Source organism: Aristolochia californica, unplaced genomic scaffold, assembly GCF_029961685.1.
Source record: "Aristolochia californica isolate CCGP_79_NKW_82.1479 unplaced genomic scaffold, dmAriCali1.0.hap1 SCAF_6, whole genome shotgun sequence".
NCBI lineage: Eukaryota > Viridiplantae > Streptophyta > Magnoliopsida > Piperales > Aristolochiaceae > Aristolochia > Aristolochia californica.
Window position 1 is genome coordinate 40,618,398 of NW_027182257.1, and position 26,539 is coordinate 40,644,936.

Sequence of the window (26,539 nt, forward strand, 5' to 3'; positions counted from 1 at the left end):
AAGTGGATCACAAGGACTCCATGGCCCCCTACAAACTAAAGCATCCATCTCCTCATTTATAGCATGTTTCCATAGAGTCAAAACTAAAGCATCCTAAATTGAATTAGGTATAGAAGATGTAGGCAAGGACATGGCAAATGACCTGTAGGAAGGTGACAAAGAATTGAAAGGCACATATTTTGAAATGGGATGAGAAGTACATGACCTTTTAGCTTGTCTGATGGCAACATGTAAATATAAATTAGAGACAACAAGATTTGTAGGTAAAGAGGATGGTGGTTGGTCCAGAGAAGGGGGCTCATGAGTCTGGAGACCATGTGAGAGAGAAAGATCTGATGCTGGTGGCAATGCATGCTGTCATCGTCTATACACCTATAGTGGCTTTTGTGATGAATCTAAAGTACTTGCACTTGGAGCATTTATAACAACTATAGGTAAAGGCTATCCAGATGTAAATAAGACAAAGGCCAAGACTGATCAGATGATATAAAGTATGAAGTATTTTTAAAGAAAGTCACATATGTTGACACATTTGTTTTGCTAGTGACGGGATCATAACACTTACATCCCTTTTGATGATGAGGATAATCAAAGAAAAGACACTTTGCAGAATGGGGAGATAACTTATCAGTAGAGTGACTAAACAAGTGAAAAAACAAGTAGATTTAGACATCCACAATTGAATATTAAAAAGTTTGCAATGAGGTTTTAACGTGTATGGAAACCTTTCCCTGCAGAATAGACAATTGCATACAGTTGATTAAGAAACATGATCTTAAGACTACATCACTCCATAAAGATATAGAGACACTCATTTGAAGCAAAAATGTGCGTACAACTTCAAGTAAGTGTCCATTTTTTCATCCGGCAATCCTGTTTTGTTGAGGCATATAACACATGAAGTTTGGTGAATAATCACATGAAGTTTACAAAACAAAGTAAACTTGTGATTCAGATTTTCAAAACCATAATCTGTACGAAAGGTATGATTAGAAGCACCAAATTGAGTTTTTATTTCATAGAAAACTTGAAGAATGCTTAAAAACCTTCTAATTTCTCCATCAGAAGATACACCCAAGTAACTCTACTAATATCATTAATAAATGAAATAAAATATTTAAAACTAAAATGACTAGGTACCTGACATGGGCCATACAGTAGAAAGAACTAGCTCAAAGACTCGAGAACTATGACTTGGATTTGCTGAAAAACTAACTTGATGGTGCTTCCCTAATTGACATGATTCACATTCAACAAAAGATCAACTGGCAAAGAAAGAAAAACTGATGAAGCTTAGTTAGTGATGGATATCCCAAGCATAAGTGCCATTGATACGGGAGTTGTTTGTTGCACACACCACTACCTTTGGAAGAGACATCATCCAAAATGTAAAGTCCACCTTTCTCACGCCCCAAATTAATCGTCCTCTTCATTTGCAAATCCTAAAAGACACACGAAGTGGGAAAAATGTTAAATAACAATTTAAAGACTTAGTAATATTACTAATAGACATGTGAGTTGTAGTACGAATAATACCCTCCTTCTGAAAGGGGGAGGTGGAACCATCTGCCATTGTAATACTTCGAAAAGATTGAGACAATATAATAGAATTAAATAAGGTGGATATACTTGACATGTGTGTGGATGTTGCTAAATCAATAATCTAGGAGGGAGAATGAAACATATTGAATGCTTGCATACTTGTGCTTGCCATGGTGACATTTGTAGTGAAAGAGAGTCTCGTTTAGTCAAGGTAGAATTAGCCCATGCTAGTCTAGCAAATTTCTCCCAGCACTTGTCCGAAAAATGCTTAATTTGACCACAATGAATGCATTATCTACCATCCCTATCACCATGTCTACGTCATTGAGTGGAAGAATCTCTGCCATGATCTCTACACTTCCTCCATGACTTGTGAAGGCTCATACTTGTTCACGACAGAATTGAGATTGAGGGTTGTAGCATCAACAATTCTATTACTCTTCTCACTTTTCGTGACCACTGCACCTTCTGCACAAACTACCTGGTTGAAAACCTGTTCAAACGTTGATATATAATCATTTGCCAACATCTGAGCCCGAATAGCGTCATATTCTTGTCTAAGACCATCAAGGAATCTAGACACCTGGATCTGGTTCTTCTCCCTCCCAAGTTCATCAACATTAGTAGTAAAATGACAAAAAACACTAATTTCCTATAGAATCCCTTCCATTTCAATAAAGTAATCCGTAATAGATCAGTCAACTCTCTGCAAACAGAAATATTGTGCATATAATTCATTCATTTTTTACAAATTATGTTCCTAAGAGAATAGATGCAAGAGTATTCCACATTGTTTTAGAAGTCCCATAATTTATAACTTAATCGCTAAATTTGGATTGTATATTATTTACCATCTAGGTTATTACTTGATTATCTTCTACCTCCCAATCCTTAGTTATAGGATCAGGAGAATCTTTCTTAAGATATTTTGCCTTCTCTTTGGTTTTAGAAACATAAGCACGGATCTGCTGCAATTTACATAAGTCTTTCCATTTAATTTCATAGAAGTAATCTGAATAGAGTGAGAATCTTTTCCCTCAAAACCTACAAAAGGCTTAATAGGGGCAACAATCTTCCTAGATTCAGCCATTATTTTTTCCTCAAAAACCAAAGAAACTTTACCCTACCTGCGCAGATAAGTGGGCCTCACACACTTCAGATCTTGGGCAAAAATTTAACAACACTATAGAAATACAATCTATCCAGTAATAAGTGAAGTTTATCTTCCAAAAAATCCAGTAATAAGTGACCAGGATTCTTCTCAACTACACAATCAAAATCAGAATATAAACGAAAAACAACAATCATTGCTGATGTAAAGATTATGTAGGCAGTAATTTACTTATTGATGTATAAGTCCTCTTATTAGAGGCATTTTTGTCAAGTTGTAAAATCACTTAAAGTGAGCTTAATAAAGAGGATGGGGTTCAACTTTTGCCCCATCAAGTAGGCTGCACTTCACAGACCTATTTTCTCTTTTTTTCTTCTTATTTCTTCTCCTTTCTCTTCGATCTTTCTTCAATGTATCTACTTTTCAATACTTATACAACACTCACTGCATAAACCTGAGCGTTGTGGCACAGGGAAAAGGAGAAAGAAAAGACCTTTATAGAGATAGGGGGTTCAAGGTTTACATAAAAAAGGAAGAGGAGATTTGAGTGGAAAATCAACTCCTCTCCTTCTTATCTTCATTAACTTAGCGATGCTTCTAGACTTGACCAAAATGACCCTGATGTTGGCTTATATTCAGCCTTACTGTTAGCTTGTTGCTAAAATGCCCCTAATTCAGAAACTCTTAAAACAACAAACCTACCTAAATTACAGTTCTGCCATTCCTTGACCACCTTAACACTCCTAAATTAAGTTCATAATCTTTCTAAGGGTTGAGAACTTTAATAATCAAATTTGATGATAGAGCACAAATGTTCTTTTTTTTCCACATTTTTAAATGTATGGGTTTTTTAAAACTAATTGTTGCTGCTATGAATTGCTTAATTTTTTATAACTTTTATGTTTTTATTTTAACTTGTCCAATTTCTTTTTTTTAGGCAATATTAGCAGAATCTACAAGTAAGTCATTGGTGCTTTTAGATGAGGTATGTGGTGTATCAGAATCCCCGTTCACATGGGAATACATTGCCCATACTGATTTTTATTCAGATCAGGATCTTAAGGATTGTGTACCACATTACATAGAGAACATTTTTATTATATTTAAGATCCTAACTTTATTTTTTAATGATGCAGGTTGGGGCTGGAACGAATCCACTGGAAGGGGCAGCATTAGGGATGTCACTTCTTGAAGCTTTTGCTGAATCTGGTTCCCTGTTGACACTAGCCACAACTCATCATGGTGAACTAAAAGCTCTCAAATATAGGTATCTGCTCATCGTTTCTAGTTGAATGAACTCTGCATATGAGCCTCAAGTATGGTATGGCATCACAATTGGGGGAGCTGTACTTTGATTTCTCCATTGCAGTATCATGTGGATCCTTCAGAAAGGGTGGCTATTATTTAAGATCAAGTAGTTCTCTTAAATGGCCATGAATGCCTGAAGGAAGCCATGGGTTTGCATTAAATCATTTTTTCCTTGATCTATGGGGTAACGGTTAGCACCAAGCTTGTTCTAAGTACTGGTTTCATCTTTGATGTCATCTGCTATGAGATGTTTATCCAATGTAGGTGCATGTAATGAACAATATTTGTTTTGTAATAAGGTTTTCTATTGTTATCGGTAAATCCAGTACATATTTATTAGCCAATATAAGCTGTGTTGTTGGTCTATACACCCATTCAACTCACACTAGAAACTCCACTTGTTGGGTACCTGCTATGATACCATTTAAAGTTGGGTTCAAGGCCCATCCCAAAATGATTAGCTTACTTAGGAAACCTTTTTCCCAACTAATAAACTCAAGATCTTTGTACTCACTAATCCATGTGAGATTATTCCTTAACACTCTCCCTCATGTGTAGGCCCTCTTTTGTGGCTCTACAAGTGGATAATTTAGGTGTAGGCCCACATATGAGTACCTGCTCTGATACCATGTAAAGTTGGGTCCAAGGCCCATCCCAAAATGACTAACCTACTTAGGAAACCTCTTTCCCAACTAATAACTCATGATCTTTGTACTCACTAATCCATGTAGGACTATTCCTTAATGATACACTCATTCAACTCACACTAGAAACTCCACTTGTTGGCAATGTGTTGTTGTGTGGAGAGTGCTCTTCCTACTGATTAGTTCTCCAACTTTTGTTCTCTTTGTTGTGCTTCTTATTTTTGCCTTGTCTGGCATCTGTGTTCCATGCTGCTTATGCTGCCTTGTTAGCTTCTGTTTGTTTAATCTGTGGCTCCATTGTACCTTGTGCCCTCTATGGAATTCTTTTTCATTGATCTTATTTTTCCATTTCTATCAAAAGAACATACTGCTAATATCTTTGAAATACCCAAGTGTATGGGTTGTGGCAGTAGTAGAAGCAGGTCCAATGAGATGAAAATTGCTGTTCTCTACATGTAAAGTTAAACTAGGACTCTTTAACTAGTGTCCTAGTGAAGCTTGTATATGAATGTACATAAAATTTTATAAACTTGGTGCTGGATTTCCTAATCTTTTGAGAAGTTAGTTTATTATCATGAACTCTAAATGATCATTTTCTGATCTACTCCGGCAGTCTTGGGCTTATCGTTTCTGCTGAAAACATGTAATTTTTTAACTAGGGCCAAAGTACCTATCATTGGGGCAGCATGCATGGTACAATTCCCTAGGTGATTGATTCCAATAATCAGCATTTATCCTACTAAAATATGTCTATTTGCCCTATATGTGGCAGCTATAGGGAATATGGAACTAGTTTTCTTTTAATTTTTTTCGTGTTTGTGAGCTTTGACTACGTTCTATTACTTGAACTTGATCTCAGCATATTAAAGATGCTTGAATAAGACCAAAACCTGGATATAGGATTTGAATTGGTTGAGAAATGCTAAATTACCCACTTTCAATACTTCAATATTGATCAGTGTCCTCTGTTGTACATTTATTTTTGAAGCTATAGTTTAGTATTACGTCAACTGTACTTCTATTTCTTGAAGACCTTGTGTTCATTTTTCTTAATTCATTCTTTCTACAGTAACCCTGCTTTTGAGAATGCATGTGTGGAATTTGATGAAGAGAATCTAAAACCGACCTACAAGATACTATGGGGAATACCAGGTTCTTTTTCTGTGACACCTTATTTATGCTTTGTGCAGAGAGCTTTGATGCTGTGAGAATGCTGAAAATTTTTGGACTTAATACAGTGGTTGATTTGATTTTTCTGCACTTTTTTCTTTACTGATAAAAATAATTTTTCTTTCTTTTCCTTTTCCCCTCCAAAGTTCTGTGAGCTGTATTTGGGGTTCTACTTGGATCTCAAACATTTGTTGGAAAATATTTTTCATTTATATTGAAGAGATAGGTGGGTACTGTATGTTATAGACTGACAAGTGGCCTTTTTGGGTACATGTGGAATCATCATTCTTAGGAAGCAATCGGGTTGGGTGAATTGAACTAATCCTTCATTCATAATCTATATGACATGAAATGTCTTACTTTGTACCTTAAAGTTCCTAAAAGTGTACTCTTGTTTTAAATTCCATTATTTGATGGATTGCAAAAAGAAAATTGGGCTGCTCAAACAACCGGGCTGTTATACCATAAATGACACTGTAATTAGCTGCAAAAGGGGAAATGTAAACGACCCTATAAAAAGTGTGTAAATGATTTGTATGCATCTTGCTGAAAGCGTGTACACTATCAATTCTATTGTCTATTTACAAGTTCATCACCAAATAGGGTCCTCTTCTATATGACACTTTCACATATGACCAGTTGGATGCTTTATTCCAACTATGTCATTGTTATTAAAATCTAATGGACAAATAGGCCTCACCGTTAGTTTTTTTTTTTTTTTTAAAAAGATGTATATTGTTAAGGAATAGTCCCATATGGATTCCTGAGTACAAAGATCTTGAGTTTATTAGCTGGAAAAGAGGTTTCTTAAGTTGGCTAGTCATTTTGGGATGGGCCTTGGACCCAACTTAACATGGTATCAGAGCAGAATCATATGTGGGCCTGCACCTAAAAACTATCTACTTGTAGAGCCACAAAAGAGGGCCTACACTTAAACTATCCACTTTTAGAGCCACAAAAAAGGCCTACACCTAACTGCCTACTCCTAAATTATCCACTTGTAGAGCCACAAAAGAGGGTCTACACGTGAGGGGGAGTGTTAAGGAATAGTCCCACATGGATTACTGAGTACAAAGATCTTGAGTTTATTAGTTGGAAAAAAAGTTTCCTAAGTTGGTTAGTCATTTTGGGATGGGCCTTGGCCCCAACTTAACATATATATTAACAAAGAGAAATGCCTCACCATTAGTTGTCTTATTGGTCTTGTAAAATACCCATAACTTGTCTAAATTTTTGAGAGTAAGAAAATTTAAAAATAAAATTTTATTTTTAGAGAGAAGAGGGCCTACCTCTCTTCTTTCTTTCCTGTCAGTAGAAACGGTGGGTTCCCTTTTTTGAAAAATTTAATTAGTCTTTATAAAAAAGAAAAGGTTAATTAGTCTTACCCTCCTTAAAAATGGATAACTAATTCCCACCCCCTTATAATATGCATAATCACTCACAACCCTCTATTTTCCAAGTTTTGTTACTCTTGTCCCTTAAGCAGATTTTATTTTTTTCAAAGATGATTTTATCCTTTCTTTATCAAATGTTTTATATTTTATAGAAAAACAATAAAGTATTTAAAAAGAGGGAGGTGCCACCCCTTTTCCCTTCTATTCTCTTTCTGAAGTGGGAGAGAAAGGGCCCCTTCTTGATGCATCTGGAAAGGTACGGGTGGGGCCTTCCTCCCCTCCTCAGTGACAGCTGCTGTCCCCAAAGAGGGGAGGGGGACCTTTCCATCCCCTCTTTTATCCTTTCTTATGGGAGAGAATGGGGGCACTAGAGCCTCCCCCTTTCCTTGCTGCAGAATGGCAGTTGTTCTTGAGCATGAGGGGAAGCTAAGTCATTCCCCACTACTTTCCTCCATTGTCCCTCTCGTGGACAAGAGGGAGGAGACAATAGGAGACTTCCTTATGCTCTAGGGAGAGAAAGTTAGGCCCATCCCTTTTTCTTCAAAATATTTTTTTTCCTTTAAAGAAATAAAATATTTAACAAAAAGGGGTACAGTTTTTTTTTCAAAAGTATGATCAGCTTTGATGGGGATATAGAGTAATTTAGATATTTTTTAGGGGGTGAGAGTGATTAGCCTTTGGACAGTTCTATGGGAAATCTCAGGTCGGTGGGGGAGGGCACACATTATTTGGGATTATTAGGGCTGTTGCCTCCTTGCCTTCTTTGTTCTCTTTTGACAATATGAGTCAACTGGCAGAGTTGAGAGCCCTCCTCCAAGACCTTAAGTTGTACAAGGAGTGTTTCTCCTTCCTTTTACTTTTGGAAGGCAATTTGTCAGTTGTTATCTCGTAGGCCTTGGTAAAGAAAGTCCCCCTAGGGTGATATTTTATGTACTTTGATGAGATAGAAGACATACATAGTCATTTGACTATTTCATGGCAACAAACTCTCAAGTCTACCAATAGTATAGCTGCCTCTCTAGTGAGACAAGTAGTAGCTCGATAGCACCTCGCTATTGGCAGTGTATTCCCATTAGATATTTGTCCTAGTTGTGTAGGTTTCCTTTGTTTTTTCTTGTGGTTTATAGCCAGGCTGTTCTTGTATCCATTCAACATTTGAGCTCTCTTAAATAATTCTTTTTCTCATTGAAAAAAGAGAGTAACTAGCCCTTTTTGAAAGTGTATTTAATTTCAAATTAAACTTATAAGAAACTATTATACCTATTAAAAAACAGTTATGTTAGGGCTCCATGGCTATATTTGGAATCTGATTGCTTTTAAAATACACAAGTTAATTGATCTCATGTGGAAATAAGATTTCTAAGGGGGCCACATTTGAATATTACCCTTTATTTGTTTAGTTTCTTGACATGGATGTGTAAAAACTATTTTTAGTCAAGCAAAAACCAATCTTGCATGTGAAAATAGCTTCATCATATTAATAAAATCAATGCACTTGTTCTTTGTTAGAAGTCAGGGTATTTTGGTCATGTCACTTATGGGTAGTTCTGTAATATTGTAGTCAAGGTGGCCCAAATTAGTAGTTTACAGTTGGTGTGGTTGAACTTGTAAATTCTGGATGTTTATCTTTTTACTTATTGATGTATAAGACCTCTTATTAGGGGCATTTTATCAAGTTGTAAAATCATTTAAGTGAGATTAATAAAGAGGATGTCGACTTTTTCCCCATTGAGTAGGCTGCACTTCGCAGACCTATTTTTTCCTTTCTCTTCAATCTTTCTTCAATCTATCTATTTTATCTTGTCAAGAAATGGGAAATAGAAGAATGAAAGAAGGGAGGAAGAAGAAAAAGGATAGAGGAGTGCTAAAAAAGAGCCTGACTAGAGCTCTCGTTGGGGTTCAGATTTTGACTCCTAATCTCTTATTTACTTAAGTGAGATTAAAGGACATTACACATTTACCCCTCTTATACATAACTCCTCATGACTAGCCATCTACACCTCTAAACAACATAAAAACTGAACCATTGACACATCTAAACATTCTGAACATGATAATACTCTCATTGTAATATACATACCATGTAAAAAGACTAAACTGCCCCTTATAATACATGTTAATACTCTCTCTCTCTCAAGTTGGAGTATAGATATCTAGAAGCCTCAGCTTGTTACAAAATGCCCCAAATTCATGTTTACTCAATGCTTTAGTAAATTTATCACCAACTTGATCACTAGACCGAACATAAGGGGTAACAACTTCTTCATGCATTACTGCATCTCAAATAAAGTGGCAATCAACTTCTATATATTTGGTCATTTCATAGAACATGGGATTGCCTGCAATGAAAATAATTGTTTGGTAATCACAATACATGGTCATAGGCTCAGCGACCTACAGGTTTAACTCTTGAAGAACTGATCTCACCCACATCAACTCACTTACAATATGAGCCATAGCTCTATACTTGGTTTTTGTACTAGAACGGCCACCACATTCCGCTTCTTGCTCTTCCAACTTATTAAAGTTCTTCCCACAAACACAAAATAGCCATTAGTAGATTTTCTATCGAGTTTAGAGCCAACATAGCCGGCATCTGAAAAAGCTTGTCTTCAAATGACCATGAGGTTTAAAGAATAACTTCTTTCCAGGCGACCTTTTAAATACCTAATATTTTCTGTGCAGCTTCTAAATGTACTTTGCATGGATGTTCCACGAATTGACTTACTACACTTGTAGAAAAGGATATATCAGGATGAGTGACTGTGACATAAATTGATTTTCCAACTAGACTATGATATGCTGTTTTATCCTTGAGTTCATTACTACTTTTATCATGAAGATCATTACCAACTTCTATGGGAGTCTCCATAGGCTTTCCACGTAGCAAACCTTTTTTATGTAACATATCTGTAACATACTTCCTCTGTGTTAATATAGTTCCAGCCTTACTTCTAGCAACTTCTATTCCAATGAAGTATTTTAAGGAATCCAAATCTTTAGTCTGAAAATTTTTAGCAAGGTGTTCCTTTACTTCTTTATTGCCTTTCATATCATTTCCTGATAAAAAATATTATCAACATAAACAAGTAGTACTACAATCATTGACTGCTTCATAAAAAAAAAGAGTGATCACTGTGGCTTTTAGAGAACCCAAAAGACATGACTAACTGGCTGAACTTATCAAATTATGCCTTAGGTTTCTATTTAAGTCTATAAATTGCCTTCTTTAGTTCGCACACCTTTTTATTCTCTCAATGAGCAACATACCCAAAAGGTTGCTCCATATAGACTTCTTCTGCTAAATCGCCATATAAGAAGGCATTTTTAATATCTAATTGAAATAGTAGCCAACCTTGGTTAACTACAAAGATCCAAGGATATGGACAAAAGTCAACCTGGCTACATGTGAGAATGTTTCAAAAATATCAATACCGTAGGTTTGAGTATATCTGTTAGCAACCAACTGAGCTTTATATCTTTCAATAGAACCATCTACTCTGCATTTAACAGTGTATACTCAACGACATCCCACAATTGTAGCACTAGAAGTGTATCGCATAAACTCCATGTACCTCTGTCACTTAACACCTCCGTCTCAACATCCATAACATGCTTCAACTGAGGAGACACAAGAGCATCTTGCACAGAAGAAGAAATGGTACGGAAAGACAAAATTGTTTGTACAGGTTAGACACTGAATCAGACGACACATAATTGGACAATAGACATTGATTGGACATAGGTCCACCTTTTTGAATAGTAATATGAAGATGTAAATTAGTTACCTCAGGATTTGTAGGCAAAGAGGATTTTGGAACAGGCGAGAGAGAGGGAATTGTGGCTCGTTGCTGAGTGGTATTGCCTTTGTTGATATACTTGCAAGGGCTTTTGTGCAACAATAGACTGTGGCTAACTAGGAACATACTCCACATGAGTTGGAGTAACAATACCTAGATTTAGGAAGGATGGAATAAAATCCGTATAGGAAGTAGAAAAGACAAGAACATCTTTAAAAAATGTAACATCAGCTGGTACAAATGTTTTTCTAGTGGAGAGGGAAAAAACATTTGTATCCCTTTTTTGTTCAAGAGTACCCTAGAAAAACACATTTGACTGCACAAGACGACAATTTATCTATAGAAACACCAAATACATGGGAAAAACAGACACCCAAAATGCAAGGGGACAAAGGAAACAAAGTAGCCAATGGAATCAATATTTGGATAAGAATTTTACCCCCAATTATTGAAGTGGGTATCCTGTTGATAAGAAAACATGTAGTAAGCACTACATCACCCTAATGGGGCTTGGGAACATGCATATGAATAAACATTGTACCTGCAACTTCTAAAGGATGATGATTTTTACATTCAACTACTCCATTATGTTGTGGAGTGAAGATACAAGATGACTAGTGAATTATGCCATGATTTTGATAAAAGACATCACAAACTTTTAACTCGTAAATTCCAATCAATTGTCAGTGTGACAAAAAAAAAAAAAAAACAAAGAGATGTATCAAACTGTGCCTTGATTTCATTATAAAATCTTTGATGTACATCAAATACTTTTGATTTCTCCCTTACGAGATACATCCAAATAGCATGACTAAAATCATCAATGAAGGAAACAAAATATTTATAGCCAAAGATACTAGAAAGAAGACAAGGTCCCCATACATCAAAACGAAAGATCTCAAACAAACTTCTATTCTTTGTTTAGTTCATAGGAAATGTAATCCGATGATGCTTGCCCAATTGACACGAGTCATACTTAAATGAAAAACTTGGAAGGAAAAACAGGAAATAGTTAGACTAACTTCACTGAAGAAGGATGTCCTAACTGTAAGTGCCATTGGAAGGGTGAAATTGTAGCATGAAAAGCACGTGAAGGTAGCTATCGGTAGCCTTCCAGATGATATAAGCCTCCTCTCTAATGACGGAACCAATCATCCTCCTCGTTGTGAGATTCTTCAACACATAGTGAGGAATAAAAAGTCATTGAATAATTCATAGACTTTGTAAGCTGACTAACCAACAACAAATTAAGTGCCAATTTAGGTACAAACAATACAAATTGAAGACACATGAATGGGGAAGGTGCAATATTGCCTTCTCAGAAGAAACAAACCCATTAGCAAGTGTAATATGTTTAACGACTGAAGACTCCTTCAAATCAGTAAACAAGAATGACATACTTGACATATGAGTGGAGTTTCTTGATTCAATAATCTAGGAAGACATAGGGCGCATGTGTAAGGTGGACATACCTCAATTGACAAGGGTAGTTGTAGGAAGTGTATGTTGAGCTACAAATGCCAAGGAGAAGGAAGTTAAGGTCAACTGAGCAATGCATTGGGCAAGCTGTTGGAACTCATCAGGAGCACCTGATAGAATCCCTACCACAAATCCACAGAGGATTCAATGCTGTCATGAACTAAGGAATTTGTCCATGTGGGCTTGCCAAACTTACTCCAATACTTATTAGGAAAATGATTCATGCATTCACAATGAATACATTTTCTATCACTTTTACCATCACTTCAGCCTCGTCCTCTACTTGAACCATATTTGCCTCTACTTCTGACATTTCCACCATGACCTCTAACAGATTCTAAGTGACCAAGAGTATTAAATGCAACAGCATTAGCACCTTTAACTTCTTTGCTTCCCTAAGATGTAATTGCTGTCTCTGCACGTATAACTCTGTTAAAGTTAGTAGAAAGTGATAGTGTTAAAATACCAGTCCAGGGGTGTTTTGGTTATTTCCCATTTTTCCCACATTACACTTTTCTCTTATAGTATGACTATTAGATAGATAATATCTTATTTTATCTATGGTTCAATTTTCATTCAATTTAGACATGTATTTTAATAGATATGTAATTTTGAATATTGAGGGGCATTTTTCTTTTGGTAAAATATCACTTAAACCCTAATTATAAAGGAGGACATACTTTTTGGCATGTGGTTCAATTTTCATTCAATTTAGACATGTATTTTAATAGATATGTAATTTTGAGTATTGAGGGGCATGTTTGTCTTTTTGTAAAATATCACTTAAATCCTGATTATAAAGGAGGAGATGCCTTTTTGGCACTCACTCCAAGGCAGCAAGGCTACTCTTCTTCTAGCCCTTTTTTCTTTCTTTTGTCCTTTATTTTCTCCCCAAATCTCATATTTTTCATGGTATCAGATCAGTAACGCACTTCTTGGGTTGAATTCTTTCAATTTTGTGGACCTTCTCTCTATTTTCAGCAATCTCCTTGAAGGATTACCAGATTTTTGACTGGTAGGGTAAATTTTCCAAAGTTTCCCTTTTTTTGCCTGTCTTAGCCTCTTGGCTAATAATTATTGCTTCTATTCGATTGATTATTGGGATTTAAAGATGTTTGATGATCCCAATTTAAGGAAATTCCAAAAATCTGTTTGTGTCATCAACACTAATGTTTGCATCATCATTCATATAGCTTGCGTCATCCTAATTTCTTGCAATTAGGTCATTCTTTCATCAATTTATGGTCTTAATTGCTGAAGTTCATCACTATTACTTTGAAATTGTGTGAATTGGGAGTTGAATTACCCTAATTGAATTCAATGTGGGGCTCACTTGTTTGCACAAGCATAGAAATTTGGGGAAAGTGTTCCTCTTTAGTTGATTGACACTCTAGTATATTGAATTGTGGTATTTTGTGATATTTAATGGCCGATTCCAGCACGCAAGTTGCTATCCGAAGGATTGTTGAGAGCTCATATGTGAAATTACTCTCAGCCAATTCAGATAACTATGATCCAGTTGAATGGATCAAATTATTTAAACTGGTCTAGATCAATTTTGACGTATTTGAGGGCCAAAAGAATGATAAACCTCAATACCGACGGTTAGTAGGTAAACTGATCCATGCTATAGTTACCAAGCCGGATATCTTATTTGCTTTGGGAGTTATGAGCCAGTTCATGGAAAATCCTCAAAAAGTCCATTTAGAGATTGCTCAGAGGATTTTAAAGTACTTGAAGGGTGCACGTGGAAAAAAGATATTCTATATATTTAGAATGGGAAAGTTGATGTACTTGGATATTCTGATGCCGATTATGCTTAGAATAGGTGTAAGATGGATAGACGTTCTACGTCAGGCTACTGTTTTTTTGTTAGAGGCAACTTGGGAAGCTGGAAAAGTAAGAAACAAACAGTTGTGGCTAGGTTTAGTGCAGAGGCCGAGTATCGTGCAATAGTTCACACAGTTAGTGAGCTTATGTGGATTAAATATGTTCTTCTTGAATTTGGTTTTACACTACCTGATCCTATGGTTATGAATTGTGATAACTAGACAACCATTTTTATTGCCAACAATTTTGTAAATAAGAGAACAAAACATATAGAGGTTAATTGCTACTTCATTGGAGATGCAGTTTGGTAGGGGAAGATGATAACTCCTTATGTAAAATCTTCAGACCAGTTGGGAGATATATTTACCAAGTTTTTGGGAAGAAGTGAGCACGTATCCATCAATGACAAGTTGGGATTATTTGATATCTACTCTCCATTTTGAGGGGGAATGTTAAAATACCAATCCAGAGGTATTTTGGTCATTTCCCAAATTTCATTTTTCTTTTATAATATGACTATCAGATAGAAAATGTCTTATTTAATTATTGGTTCAATTTTCTTTCAATTTAGACATGTATTTTAGGAGATATGTAATTTTGAGTATTGAGGGGCATTTTTGTCCTTTTTTAAAATATCACTTAAACCCTGATTATAAAGGAGGACGTGCCTTTCTGGCACTCACTCCATAGCAGCAAGGCTGCTCTTCTTCCAGGCCTCTTTTTCTCCTCTTTTCTCTTCTATTTTCTCCCCAGATCTCATATTTTTCAAATGGGATATCATCTGAGCAGGCAACTGAGCCTTGATTACATCAAAGTCTGATACCAATCCATCTAAAAAACTCAGCAACATGTATCTGCCCCTGTTGCTTTCGAAGCTCTTTTTCATTAGCAGATTAAACAAACTGATTTCCTACAGAATGCCTTGCAATCACTCTGCCTAAGGCTAAAGAGTTTAGCATACAATTCATATACTTGAGAAATATTCTTTCCTATGCATCTAATGCTTCCAAGACACTCACATTTCTTTGCCCGTTTCACAGTATATAATCTGATTTCTCATTTTTGAATCCTTACTGTTGTATAACTAAGTCAAGACCTAGCTATCATTTGCTTCCCAATTACATGTAAAAGGAACTAGTAGATCATCTCTAATAAATTTTGACTTTTGTTTGGCCTTAAGGTAGACAACAATTGACTTGGAGCAACTAAGATAATTCTGTCTATTCAACCTTTTTGGTTGTTGTTCACGATAATCAGCCATAAGCAGAAACAACAACTGAAACAATCAACCAAAAACTTCACCACACTTATATGCCTACGCAGACTTATGTGGGCCCCACTTAACTAAATTAACATACAATAAGCATAAAATATGTATAAACCCAGTCTTAAACTGCCAAATTGGCATAACATAGGCTGATGTCAACTTACCAAGAAGTGACGTAGACACTGGGCATGGTATCAAATTTGATCACCTGGTAGTTGTTATAATCCCAAGTCAAAAAACTCTCTGGGGGCTCTAATCAGATATTGAACTGCTCAATAGGCAGTGGAAACCATCAACCCTAGGGTTATGGCAGAAAAATAACTCAAAAATTAAACTTTCCCAATCAATGTCGAAACTCGAAATCCCCTTTTCTCAGAAGATGCTATGTTCAAAAGAGGAAGGAGAGACACTTCATGAGCTTGAAATCAGGATCCTACTGTTCTGATACCATGCCAAGAAATGAGAACTAAAAGAATGAGAGAAGAGAGGAAGAAGAAAAAGGAGAAGCTGGAAGAGAGCCTGAGAATAGCTCTCATTGAGGTTCAGAATTCGACCACCCTATTCACTTAAATGAAATTTAAGGGACAATTACACATTTACCTCTCTTACACTTTTTTTTTTTTTTTGAAATGATGCTGACCTCTCTTACACTTAACTCCTTATAACTACCCATCTACCTCTAAACAACTTAAAAAATGGACCATAGACACATCTAAACATTTTGAATGATAGAACTCTCACTGAAATATATAGACAATGTAAAAAGAGCAAACTGCCCTTTATACTATATTTTAACATTTATGGCATCAGAGCAATTTGATCCATAAATTGAAGCTTATGGTTTAGTTTTTTCTCTTCCTAAAGTTTGTGATCTCCCCCTATGATTGGATTTCTTAATTGCCTCTTCTGATTGAACTTAAAGGTTAGTTCTTTAGTCTCTTTTGTGCCTTAACTTGAAGGTTAATGGCTTGTGCTGCTGTCTAAAGCAGTTATTATGTCTTTGTGATCCTATAAAGATCAAATGTAGTGCTGAAGAGTAGTATGGAGTTCACTTGCTTGCGTCACCCTGTGTGGGACAGGTTTGTCGGTGTGGTTATATTTGATGTTGTTTCTTAATCAATTACTGCAATTGCTATCACTAGAGGATTGCCGAGTATCAGAGTTGAGTTTTTTTATAAACTCTAGGTGAATTTTGTGAAGTGTGGGGCCCATAGGTGTCTGTGCACACTATTTTTTGGATGTGAAAGGTATTTTTTACAAGATGTTTTATGCAGTGTACAGACTGAAATACCCTTGACTTCTAATAGTATTATGTCGTCATTGTTGTGCTTAATTATTGGGTTAATGCTTGTGAAGATTATTTTTTGTTTATGAACAACTTGCTTCTTTGGTTTATGCAATAAAGTTTTGAGTTTTTATGATGCAGGTCGCTCAAATGCGATAAATATTGCTGAAAAATTAGGTTTACCTGGCAGCATTCTAGATGGTGCTCGTGAACTGTATGGGGCTGCGAGTGCAGAACTTAATGGGGTATGATTCCATAGCTCTGTCTCAAATGTTTGACTTTCTTGAAAAGCTTTGCAGAATTGAATAAACTTTTCATAGCATCTAAATTGTGTGGTGAAATTTTTGTGTAAGGGTGGCAACTCCTGACTTCAACCAGATTTTCCAGGTTCTAGGCTACCATTCTAAAATTATCTGTTCAGTTTTTTTTAACTTGACAGAATCCTTGGCAATCTGACCCATCTAACCTATCAGAAAACCAGGAGAGCAGGCAAATTTTAACCAATTTCTTGTTCCCAACAGCTCATGGATATTGTAAAATAGATAGAAGAGGGAGGAGAAAGAGGGGAAAGGAGAAAAGAGAAGAATATGATGAGAGAGAGAGTTTCGATGTGCAGCAGCCCCATTAGGGGAAACGATTGATCCCTAACCACCTTTATTAAGTATGTCAGCAAGATATTACAAAAGATAAATATATCCCTCATTACTTATGCATGCAAAACAGTCTGTATATGACCAGACAATTACAATTTTGCCCCTTCTAAGCACTGTTTTTCCCTTGATAATCACAACTTTTCCTGAATAAGCATTGTTTTTCCTATGAATTTTAATACTCCCTCTCAAGTGGAGGCATATATATCAAGTAGCCCCAGTTTGTTACAAAATTGTCTGTGGTCTTGACATAAGGGTAACAACTTTCCCCTAATCACAACATCATGTACAAAGTGAAGACCAACTTCTATATTGTTAGCATTTTGTAGAAAACTGGGTTACTAGTAATAAAGATTACTATTTGGTCATAACACTTTAGTACCATCAGATCATATATGCAAATTTTCAACTCTTTTAAAACTGACTTTTCCCACATAAGTTCACTTGCCTTATGAACCATAGCATGGCACACAACCTTTGCACTTAGACGAGCCACAACATTACTTTTTTTTTTTCGAACTTGTTGGATTGCTTCCAACAAATACACAAAAACCTGTAGTAGATTTTCTATCCATCTTGGAACTTGCATAATATGCATCAACATATCCTTCAACATTCAAGTATTCATGGGGTTTATAGAATAACCCAACTAGGAGCTCCTTTCAAATAGCCAAAATTCTCTGAGCTGCTTCAAAATGAATCTTACGAGGATTCTCCATGAATTGACTCACTTCATTGACTGAAAATGAGATATCTGTCCAGGTCATAGCAACCCAAACATATGCAGCTCCTTTCAAATAGCCAAAATTCTCTGAGCTGCTTCAAAATGAATCTTACGAGGATTCTCCATGAATTGACTCACTTCATTGACTGAAAATGAGATATCTGTCCAGGTCATAGCAACCCAAACATATGCAACATGTTAGTAACATACTTTCTTTGGGACAAGACTACACCTTCCTTGCTCTTGGAAACCTTTATTCCCAAAAAATATTTGAACGCTCCAAGGTCTTTATTCGAAAAATGTGCTTTGGGATACTTCTTTACTTCTTTAATTTACTTAATGCCACTTCTAGATAACACAATGTCCTCCACATATACCACAAATACCACAATTCCAGAAGACTGATGCAAAACAAACAAGGAATGATCACATTGACTCCTTATAAAGCCAAAAAAAGTCATGACCTGATAAATTTGTCAAACCATGCCCTTGGATTTTGCATCAAACCATAGATGGATTTGTGCAATTTATATACCTTTCCAGTTTCCTGCTGAGCAACATACTTAGAAGGTTGCTCCATATAACTCTTCCTGCAAATTACTATATAAAAACACATTTTTAGTATCCAACTGGTAGAACAGCCACTTCTTTTTAACTGCAACAAAATTTAAAATGCGGACTCTACTCACTGGAGAAAAAGTATAAAAAAATGTACTCCATATGTCCATATGTAACCTTTAACAGCCAAGTGCATCTTATAACACTCCATTGTGCCATCAGCATTATACTTAACTATGTACACCCAATGCACCACTACAGCTGCATCTGCAAGAGGATCAACTAAAGTCCCAGTTTGCTTAGTCAATGGAGCATCCATAGCCTTCTTCTACTCAGGCGAGCACAAACCATCTTGCACTTTAGTAGGAATAGAAATATTGGACAGGGACATAACAAAGGACTAAAAAAAGTCAGTGATGACCCAATGAAACATATGTAGACAAAAGATGTTGTATACCTTTCCTAATGGCAATTGAAAGATGTAGGTCATAAAAAACTAAGAGTCAGAGGTTTAGAGGACAACGACATGGGCAAATCAGTCGTTAGGGTGTCTTACACCTAACTGGGTGTTGTGCTGCTTGTCTTTTTCTTAGTCATTTTTTGGTGCTGATAAACCTGCAATGGCTTTGTCGAAGCTAGAATGGACGATACAGTAGGAGTATCCATCAATGGAAGAGGTAAAAACTCAACCGAGATATCTGGAACAGATGTAGGCTTGGAAGACAGAAAAATTAGGCGAACGTTCAAAGAATGGTACATTTGTTGAATACAAGTCTCCTTGTGCTTGGGATCATATCATTTATACCCTTTTTGAGTGTGTTGAAGACCCAAGAATACACATTGAATAACATGAGGAGATAGTTTATTAGAAATAGGACCAGCAAAATGAACAAAACATAGTGAACAATTTATTAGTAGTAGGGCCAACAGTATGAACACAACATAGTGAAGCAAACTCACGAGGAGTTACTTCAAACAAGACATGTAGGCCGAAGAACTTGCATTGGCGCTCTGCCCTTTAAAATTGAAGAAGGCATGCGGTCAATCATGTTGTAGGAAGTCAAAATAGCATCACCCCCATCACCCCAAAATGATTTGGTAACATTCATTTGAAATAATAGAGTATGTACAACTTCTAAGAGATGCCTATTTTTCCTTTTTGCTATCCCATTTTGTTGGAGTTGTAAACACATGAAGATTGATGAATAATTCTATGATTAACAGAAAAAATGAAAATTGGCAGTTTGTGAACTAAGCCATTATTAGAATGAAAAAATGCGAATTGAAGCACTGAATTGATATCTTATTTCATCGAAAATTTGACAATAAACTTCTCCAAAAGGAGGTAAGCCCAAGTCACTTGACTATAATCATCTATGAGGGTTAAAAAAAAATAGAAAAAAAACAAATTGGAAACCCAACATGTGCCCCACACATCAGAATAAACTAGTTCAAATAAACTTTCTCTCACTACTACTTGAAGAAAACAAGCTTCTGTGGTGCTTCCCAAGGACCGATATACAAAAGATAAATTTGAAGGTAAAGAAGGAAGAAATCGATGGAGCTGCAAAGGAGATGGATGTCCCAACCGTAAATGCCATTCCAAAAGGATTCACAACAACCATAAATGGCAATAGATTGATGAAGAGCAGCATCCAGATGGTAAGGACCCCCAGGCTCGTGCCTAGAACCAATCATCCTCCTCATTGCAAATCCTGAAAGGCACAACGAGAAGGAAAAAATGTAAACAAACAATTTAAAGGACTTGGTGAATTGACCTTCCGACAATAAGTTAATTGGAAATTTTGAAACAAACAAAGCAAAAGACAAAGGAAGTTGAGTAGGATGAACAACACCTTCACCTATAATAGATGAAGACGGGCCATCTACTAACTTAACACGCTTGTATAGGACATACCTAACATGTGGACTGATGCCCCAAAATCAATACCCCATGGAGACACAGACGACACATAATGGCAAAGGAAGATGTATTACCAACAGGAGTAACTTTTGAATTTCATTCTGCAAGTAGCTAGTGAACCCTTGCTCACCTCTAAACACATCAGGACTTTCAGGGATACTTGAGTTGGCCCATACTGGCTTCCAAACTTATTCCCAACATTTGTCTAAACTGTGGTTAGATCTGCTACAATGTTCACCTTGTCTCCATGATCATGGCGGTGGTCACCACTGTCTATACCACTTCCTCCACCTCCCTCTCATCCTAGGAAAGACTCGAATCAAATGGGAGTGGGAGTGGAAGAAAAAATTAAGGGCAACAGCATCTAAACTTTTAGTTTCTTGAGTTCCCTGGGACATAACTGCAATTTCAACTCTTATAACTCTGTTATAGGCTTTCTCGAGTGTAGGAATATTATCATCTGCCAACATTAATGTATGCAAAGCATTATAATCGGGCCCCAGATCACCTAAGAACCTTGCAACTTGAATCTGACTTTCTTTCTTCCTAAGCTTTTTTGCATCTGTTGTGAAGGGATGAAACACTGTAATTTCTTGTAGAACTCCACGTATCTCTGTAAAATAATCTTTGACTATCTTTTCCCCTCTATGCGTGCTAAAAAATTTGACATATAACTCATAGACTTGGAAAAATTGCTCTCTTGGGCAAAGATCGATTCCAGAGTCTTACACATCTTTGGTTGTATCACAACTCATAACCGGGTCACTTACATGGGATTGCACACAACTCAGCATCCAAGTCTAAACCTGATGATCTTCTGCCTCCCAATCCTCTATCATAGGATCAGGACTATCATGAATATACTTTACTTTCCTCTTGGAAATCAAGAACTTCTCGACACCCCTAGACCAATTCAAGTAATTTGATCCATTCAGCTTAACAGATGTGATCTAAATGTAATATTTGGTATTTGTAGTTTCTGATGTCCTAGCAGGTGTGTAACTTCTCCTTGATCTGCTATATATCAATTGCTCGTAAACAACAGAACTAGACAGCAATACTTTGGCTTTAGTTACAAACCTGCACAAATCAATTCAAAAAGTTCCTGATTGATCTGCTAATATGTTTGCTGGAATATCAACAAACAGAATGCATGCACCAATTAATTAATAACAATGACCTGGATGCTTCTAAAAAGACACTTTTGCAACTTCTAATCCTCATTAATTCAACAAAACACACAATTTGCCCGGACCCTCAGACTCTCCAGAGGGCAGTACTGAACCCTTAAAAAAGGGCGGCACATTGAAGTAACTGCTTTATGCAGTAGACACAGCCATTAACCCTCAGGTTATGCCACAATCAAAGAAAAAATTACTAAGCTTTAAGGTCACTCAGGAACCCTGGAGACAGATCACAGGCTTTAGGGAGAATAAGCAGTTGTCTGAAATTCCTCTCCTATGGATCCTGTTACTCTAATACCATGTAAAACTGATAAAAGAGAGAAGAAAGAGAGGAAAGAAGAAAAGAAAAGAATGCGATGAGAGAGAGAAAGCTGCAATGTGCAGCAGCCTCCTTAGGGGAAAAGATCTAACCCTAACCATTTTTATTAAGTTATTAGTCAAGATATTACAAAAGAGAAATATATCCCTGATCACTTATGTGTGAACAACAGTCTCTATATGACCAAACAATTACAACTTTGTCCCTTCTAAATCACTGTTTTTCTCTTAATCTCTGCTTTCTTAATCATTGTTTTTCCTTAATAAGCACTGTGTTTTTTCTAGGAACTTTAATAGATATGATATCACCTGCCCTGAATCTGTGTAGTCTTGATAATAAAGAAATTTCCACAATTATCTTTTTTGACTTGCATGATCAGAATCATTAAGTAACAATATATCTAGGTATCTATGCGTTGACATCAGTTTGTCAGCTTTGATGTCAGTCGTAACAATTCTTCATCGCTGCAGGTCATAATTGAGATGGAAAGATTCAAGCAATCCTTTCACCAGCATGCTCAGGAAGCCCAAAAGCATCTGAAGTAAGCACATGTTTTCTTTCCCATTGGATAACATGATATGAGTTTCATTGGTTAACCAAAAAATGAACTTTTCATCTTCATGAACTTGTGACATATAGCAGATAAGGCAAAATGGAAATCTCGCCTTCATTTAGGTATTATGTGAATATGAGTGAGGCGTATTGTCTAGTGATTTCACTGCTTGGAAACTGTCATTAGTGAATGTCCTTGGTTTGTTCACCAAGATATGAGTATATGTTTCTGAGTTCCGTTTTCAGGCTCGAAATTGAAGTGCCCTTTTCCATAAAAAAAATCATTATTCAATGAATGGAAATTGTATTAGATTTTTTTGGTTCACGCATACATAGTTTAAAATTTCTAGGCCACTTATTACTATTGCAAATTTGTTCTTAATACTACCTAAGTAACTCTTCTATGATCCCAGGCACTCAAGGGAACTTATTGAAAGACTGTTGGTGGCAAAGCAGAAAATCACAGAGCATGCTGCCATTCAAAGATATCGAAAAATGCGAGAAATTTCTGAGGGTGCAGCCCAGGCTCGCTCTGCACTTCATAACACATTGCGGGAGTTGCGTGCATCTGGTGCTCAACCGCTCAATTTTAACACTCAGATACCAGATAAAACTGAAAAAACAACAAAAAGTAATGACCCTGGCTTGGTTGATCACCCCGGGCCGTCACCATCAGGTATTTTTTCTAATATAGTTTTCTGTCTGAAGAAATATCTGTTACTTGGAATGGCATAGAACATTCCCTCCTTGTTAACCTATATTACCTTGCAGAGAAGCTGACTAGAATTCCAAATGTTGGTGATATGGTGCTTGTTCCATCTCTACGTAAAAAAACAGCTGTTCTAAAGGTGGATGTGCCTAAAGGAGAAGTCATTGTTCTGGCCAATAACATGAAACTAAGACTGAAATTGAGTGATATTGAAGCTTAGGACAGCAGTACCGTCTGCCGAAGCAGCCTTTGTTATCAAGTGGTCCCTTGGCCTGCCATACATCACTGTGATAAGGTACGGAAGGATAAGTTTGCGATCATTCATCTGGCCTCCACCCAAGAAGTGAACTTGCGGGTTAATGGATGGATAGAAGTCCTTAAATCCAACTGAGAAAAAAGATGCATTTAGAGCTTCAGCTTGTACAGTGCTAGTTAGCAGTAATGCCTAGTTGCAATTTCAAAAGACGTTTTTACATCTCTTTCACATGCAACCAAATGGCACATCTCTTGCAGGAGAGGCAATTATTGGTAATGATGCACCTTTGGGAAATATGGTTGATTATTTCTGTAGGTTTGACGCAATTACGTTATTTGGTTGCATTTGAAAGAGATGCAAAATATCTTGAAGTAGCAGACGGGTACCTTCCTGGCTGGATTTTCTTCCAAAGTTGCAAGCAGATAGGTTGTGGTATTTCAATTGTTATCATTTTACCTTTCTTCCTCCATGATTTTCAGAGTGCTTATCCACTTCTTAATAGAGTTTACTTTGGAGGAAACGGGTGTGGTATTTCCAGCTTAATTTTCTTTGCCCAAAATCAATCAATCCTTTCTACTTTAAATTGGAATATTTACTTGCATCGTGAAATATGAAATCTTTTTCATTTTATTTCTGGGTGCAGGGAGAGACGGAGGAGCGTAAGCGGATTTCTGGGTTGCACTCGATCAGTACAAAGATATCTGCAAGTTCTAAAGCAGTGTAGATTGATGAACAGATGAACGACACCACAATGGATCCAATCGGAGATGCAATTTAGGTATTCTTGAATTCGCAACCAACCTGTTCCTACATGCCTCTGGCCAGGTTCACCGCTGGTGTCCCGAAAGCGAGGACCATGTGGGGGGAGAGATTGCAGACCCTGTGTTGTTCTTCGTCAGTTTCTCATTCTAAGTCTCTCTAGATTGTACGAACATTTGTAAAATTATTGAGAGCACCGAAAGAATAATGCCTAGGAATGATGCCAATGTGACTGCGATATATCTAATTGTTTTTCATTAAAAAAATATCCAAAAAACACTGGCCTTAGGCTTCTAGGCTTGGTTTGGTTTGGTCAATTTCCTTAATTCACCTCGTCCTCTGTTTGTGTTTCTAAATAGGATATCACACTCGAGGGCAATTTCCATTTTACATAGCGTATTCTCTTGACTCTTTCATATATTTTATTTATAAAAAAGAAAAATAAATAGACCATTTTACATACTTTACTTATATAATATAACATAAAATGAAGAGAATACCCTTTTATATTCTTTACAATTCAAAAATAAAATAAGATCAGATTAATGATGTTAAAAAAAAAAGCTACTAAAGAAAATTGTATTAGGGAGATGTTATTCTTACATCCTACTACTTAATTAATAGGATATGTTCGTCAGTGTTGGGAGGAAAAATTCTTTTGCGAGTGTTGAAGTCAGACTGTTGTTTGTTTGACATCATACCTAGGGTGTTTGGGTCCCAATGGTTGGTCCTCCACAAGACAAGTTTTCTGCTCAGGTTCTAGAATGTATCTTTCTTGGTTATCCTTATACTGGGAATGACTGAAGTGTTATTATCTTGCTAACAAAAGAATTTACATTTCAATGGATGTAACATTTTTTGAAACTACCACTATTATCTCAATCCATAGTGGTTGTTGAGTCTCCTATCCATACTCCTATTATGAATCTTCCACTGCTCCTACAACTAAACCTTTGCAGGTATATCAATGTCGAAAGGTGCATGGATAGCAGCTCAACAGTGAAGTCCAACATCCCACTTCCACTATGGCCCTCTCTGACATGGATGGATCGTCTTCCTCCAAGCTTGTAGAACCTATCTTTGATAATTTGGATCTTCCCATTGCCAAAAGAAAATGTACATTTTATCTTGTTTCCAAGTATGTTTATTTTCATAGTTTATCTCCTCCATTTCAGTCATTTGTTAGTTTGTTATCCAATATTTCTATTCCTACTAAAGTGTAGAATGCTTAGTGTTCGTCTGAGTGGAAGAAAACTATGGATGATGAAATGAATACATTACAGACTAGTAATACTTGGACCTTAGTTAACTACCACATATGCTATCATCCATAGTTTCTCTATGGATGATGAAGAATACTTACAGATGTAGAATATGTTGGATCTAAACTTAAACAAAAAATCATTACTGGTTTCTCTATATTTGTTGGAGGAAATGATTAGTTAAAAAAGTAAAAAACAAAACATAATAGTACATTCCAACATTGAGGTAGAGTATCGATCAATGGCCCATACTGTTAGTGAACTCATGTGGATTCAATCAGTGTTAAAAAGGGTTTTTGATTTTGAAGAGTCTCTAGTACATAAGTGTGATAACCAAACAACCATATTTATTGTAAGTAATTTGGTCTTTCACGCAAGGATAAAGCATATAAAAGTTGATCTTCATTTTGTGAGAGATGCCCAATTGATAAACTTCAATAACTTTTGTACCAAACTGGGTTACTTGACATATATGGTCCACCTTGAGGAGTTTTAAAAGTGCAGGGTATTTTGGTAATTTTATGAATGGGTGAATCTGTACTATTGTAGTTAGAATGGTCCACATTATTAATATGGAGTTGGGTTAATTATTGTGTTAAGTTCTAGATAAGTTGGGGGCTGTTTTCACACATGTACACATCCTTATGTTAAACTAAAGTGAATTAACAAAAGAGGAGATGGGGTGGACTACATCCCCATCAATTAGGCTGTCAATGCAGCACACTTCCCTCTTTATCATTTCTCTATAATTTCTCCTTTTTCCTCCTCTTTTACATGATTATCTGACACCACATATTCCACCATACTTTCAA

General features: G+C 36.3%; 1 protein-coding gene across 1 annotated transcript; it reads left to right on the top strand.

The window, feature by feature from the left end:
* The first annotated feature begins 3,581 nt into the window (after nucleotides 1-3,581).
* Nucleotides 3,582-24,698, top strand: LOC137934551 (uncharacterized). Its single transcript, XM_068778966.1, has 8 exons — nucleotides 3,582-3,638; nucleotides 3,790-3,920; nucleotides 5,675-5,757; nucleotides 16,972-17,075; nucleotides 22,660-22,730; nucleotides 23,155-23,417; nucleotides 23,513-23,745; nucleotides 24,350-24,698. Exons 2-7 carry the CDS (start codon nucleotides 3,832-3,834, stop codon nucleotides 23,668-23,670), a joined length of 768 nt encoding a protein of 255 aa, XP_068635067.1. The 5' UTR covers nucleotides 3,582-3,638; nucleotides 3,790-3,831; the 3' UTR covers nucleotides 23,671-23,745; nucleotides 24,350-24,698.
* The last annotated feature ends 1,841 nt before the right edge of the window (nucleotides 24,699-26,539 follow it).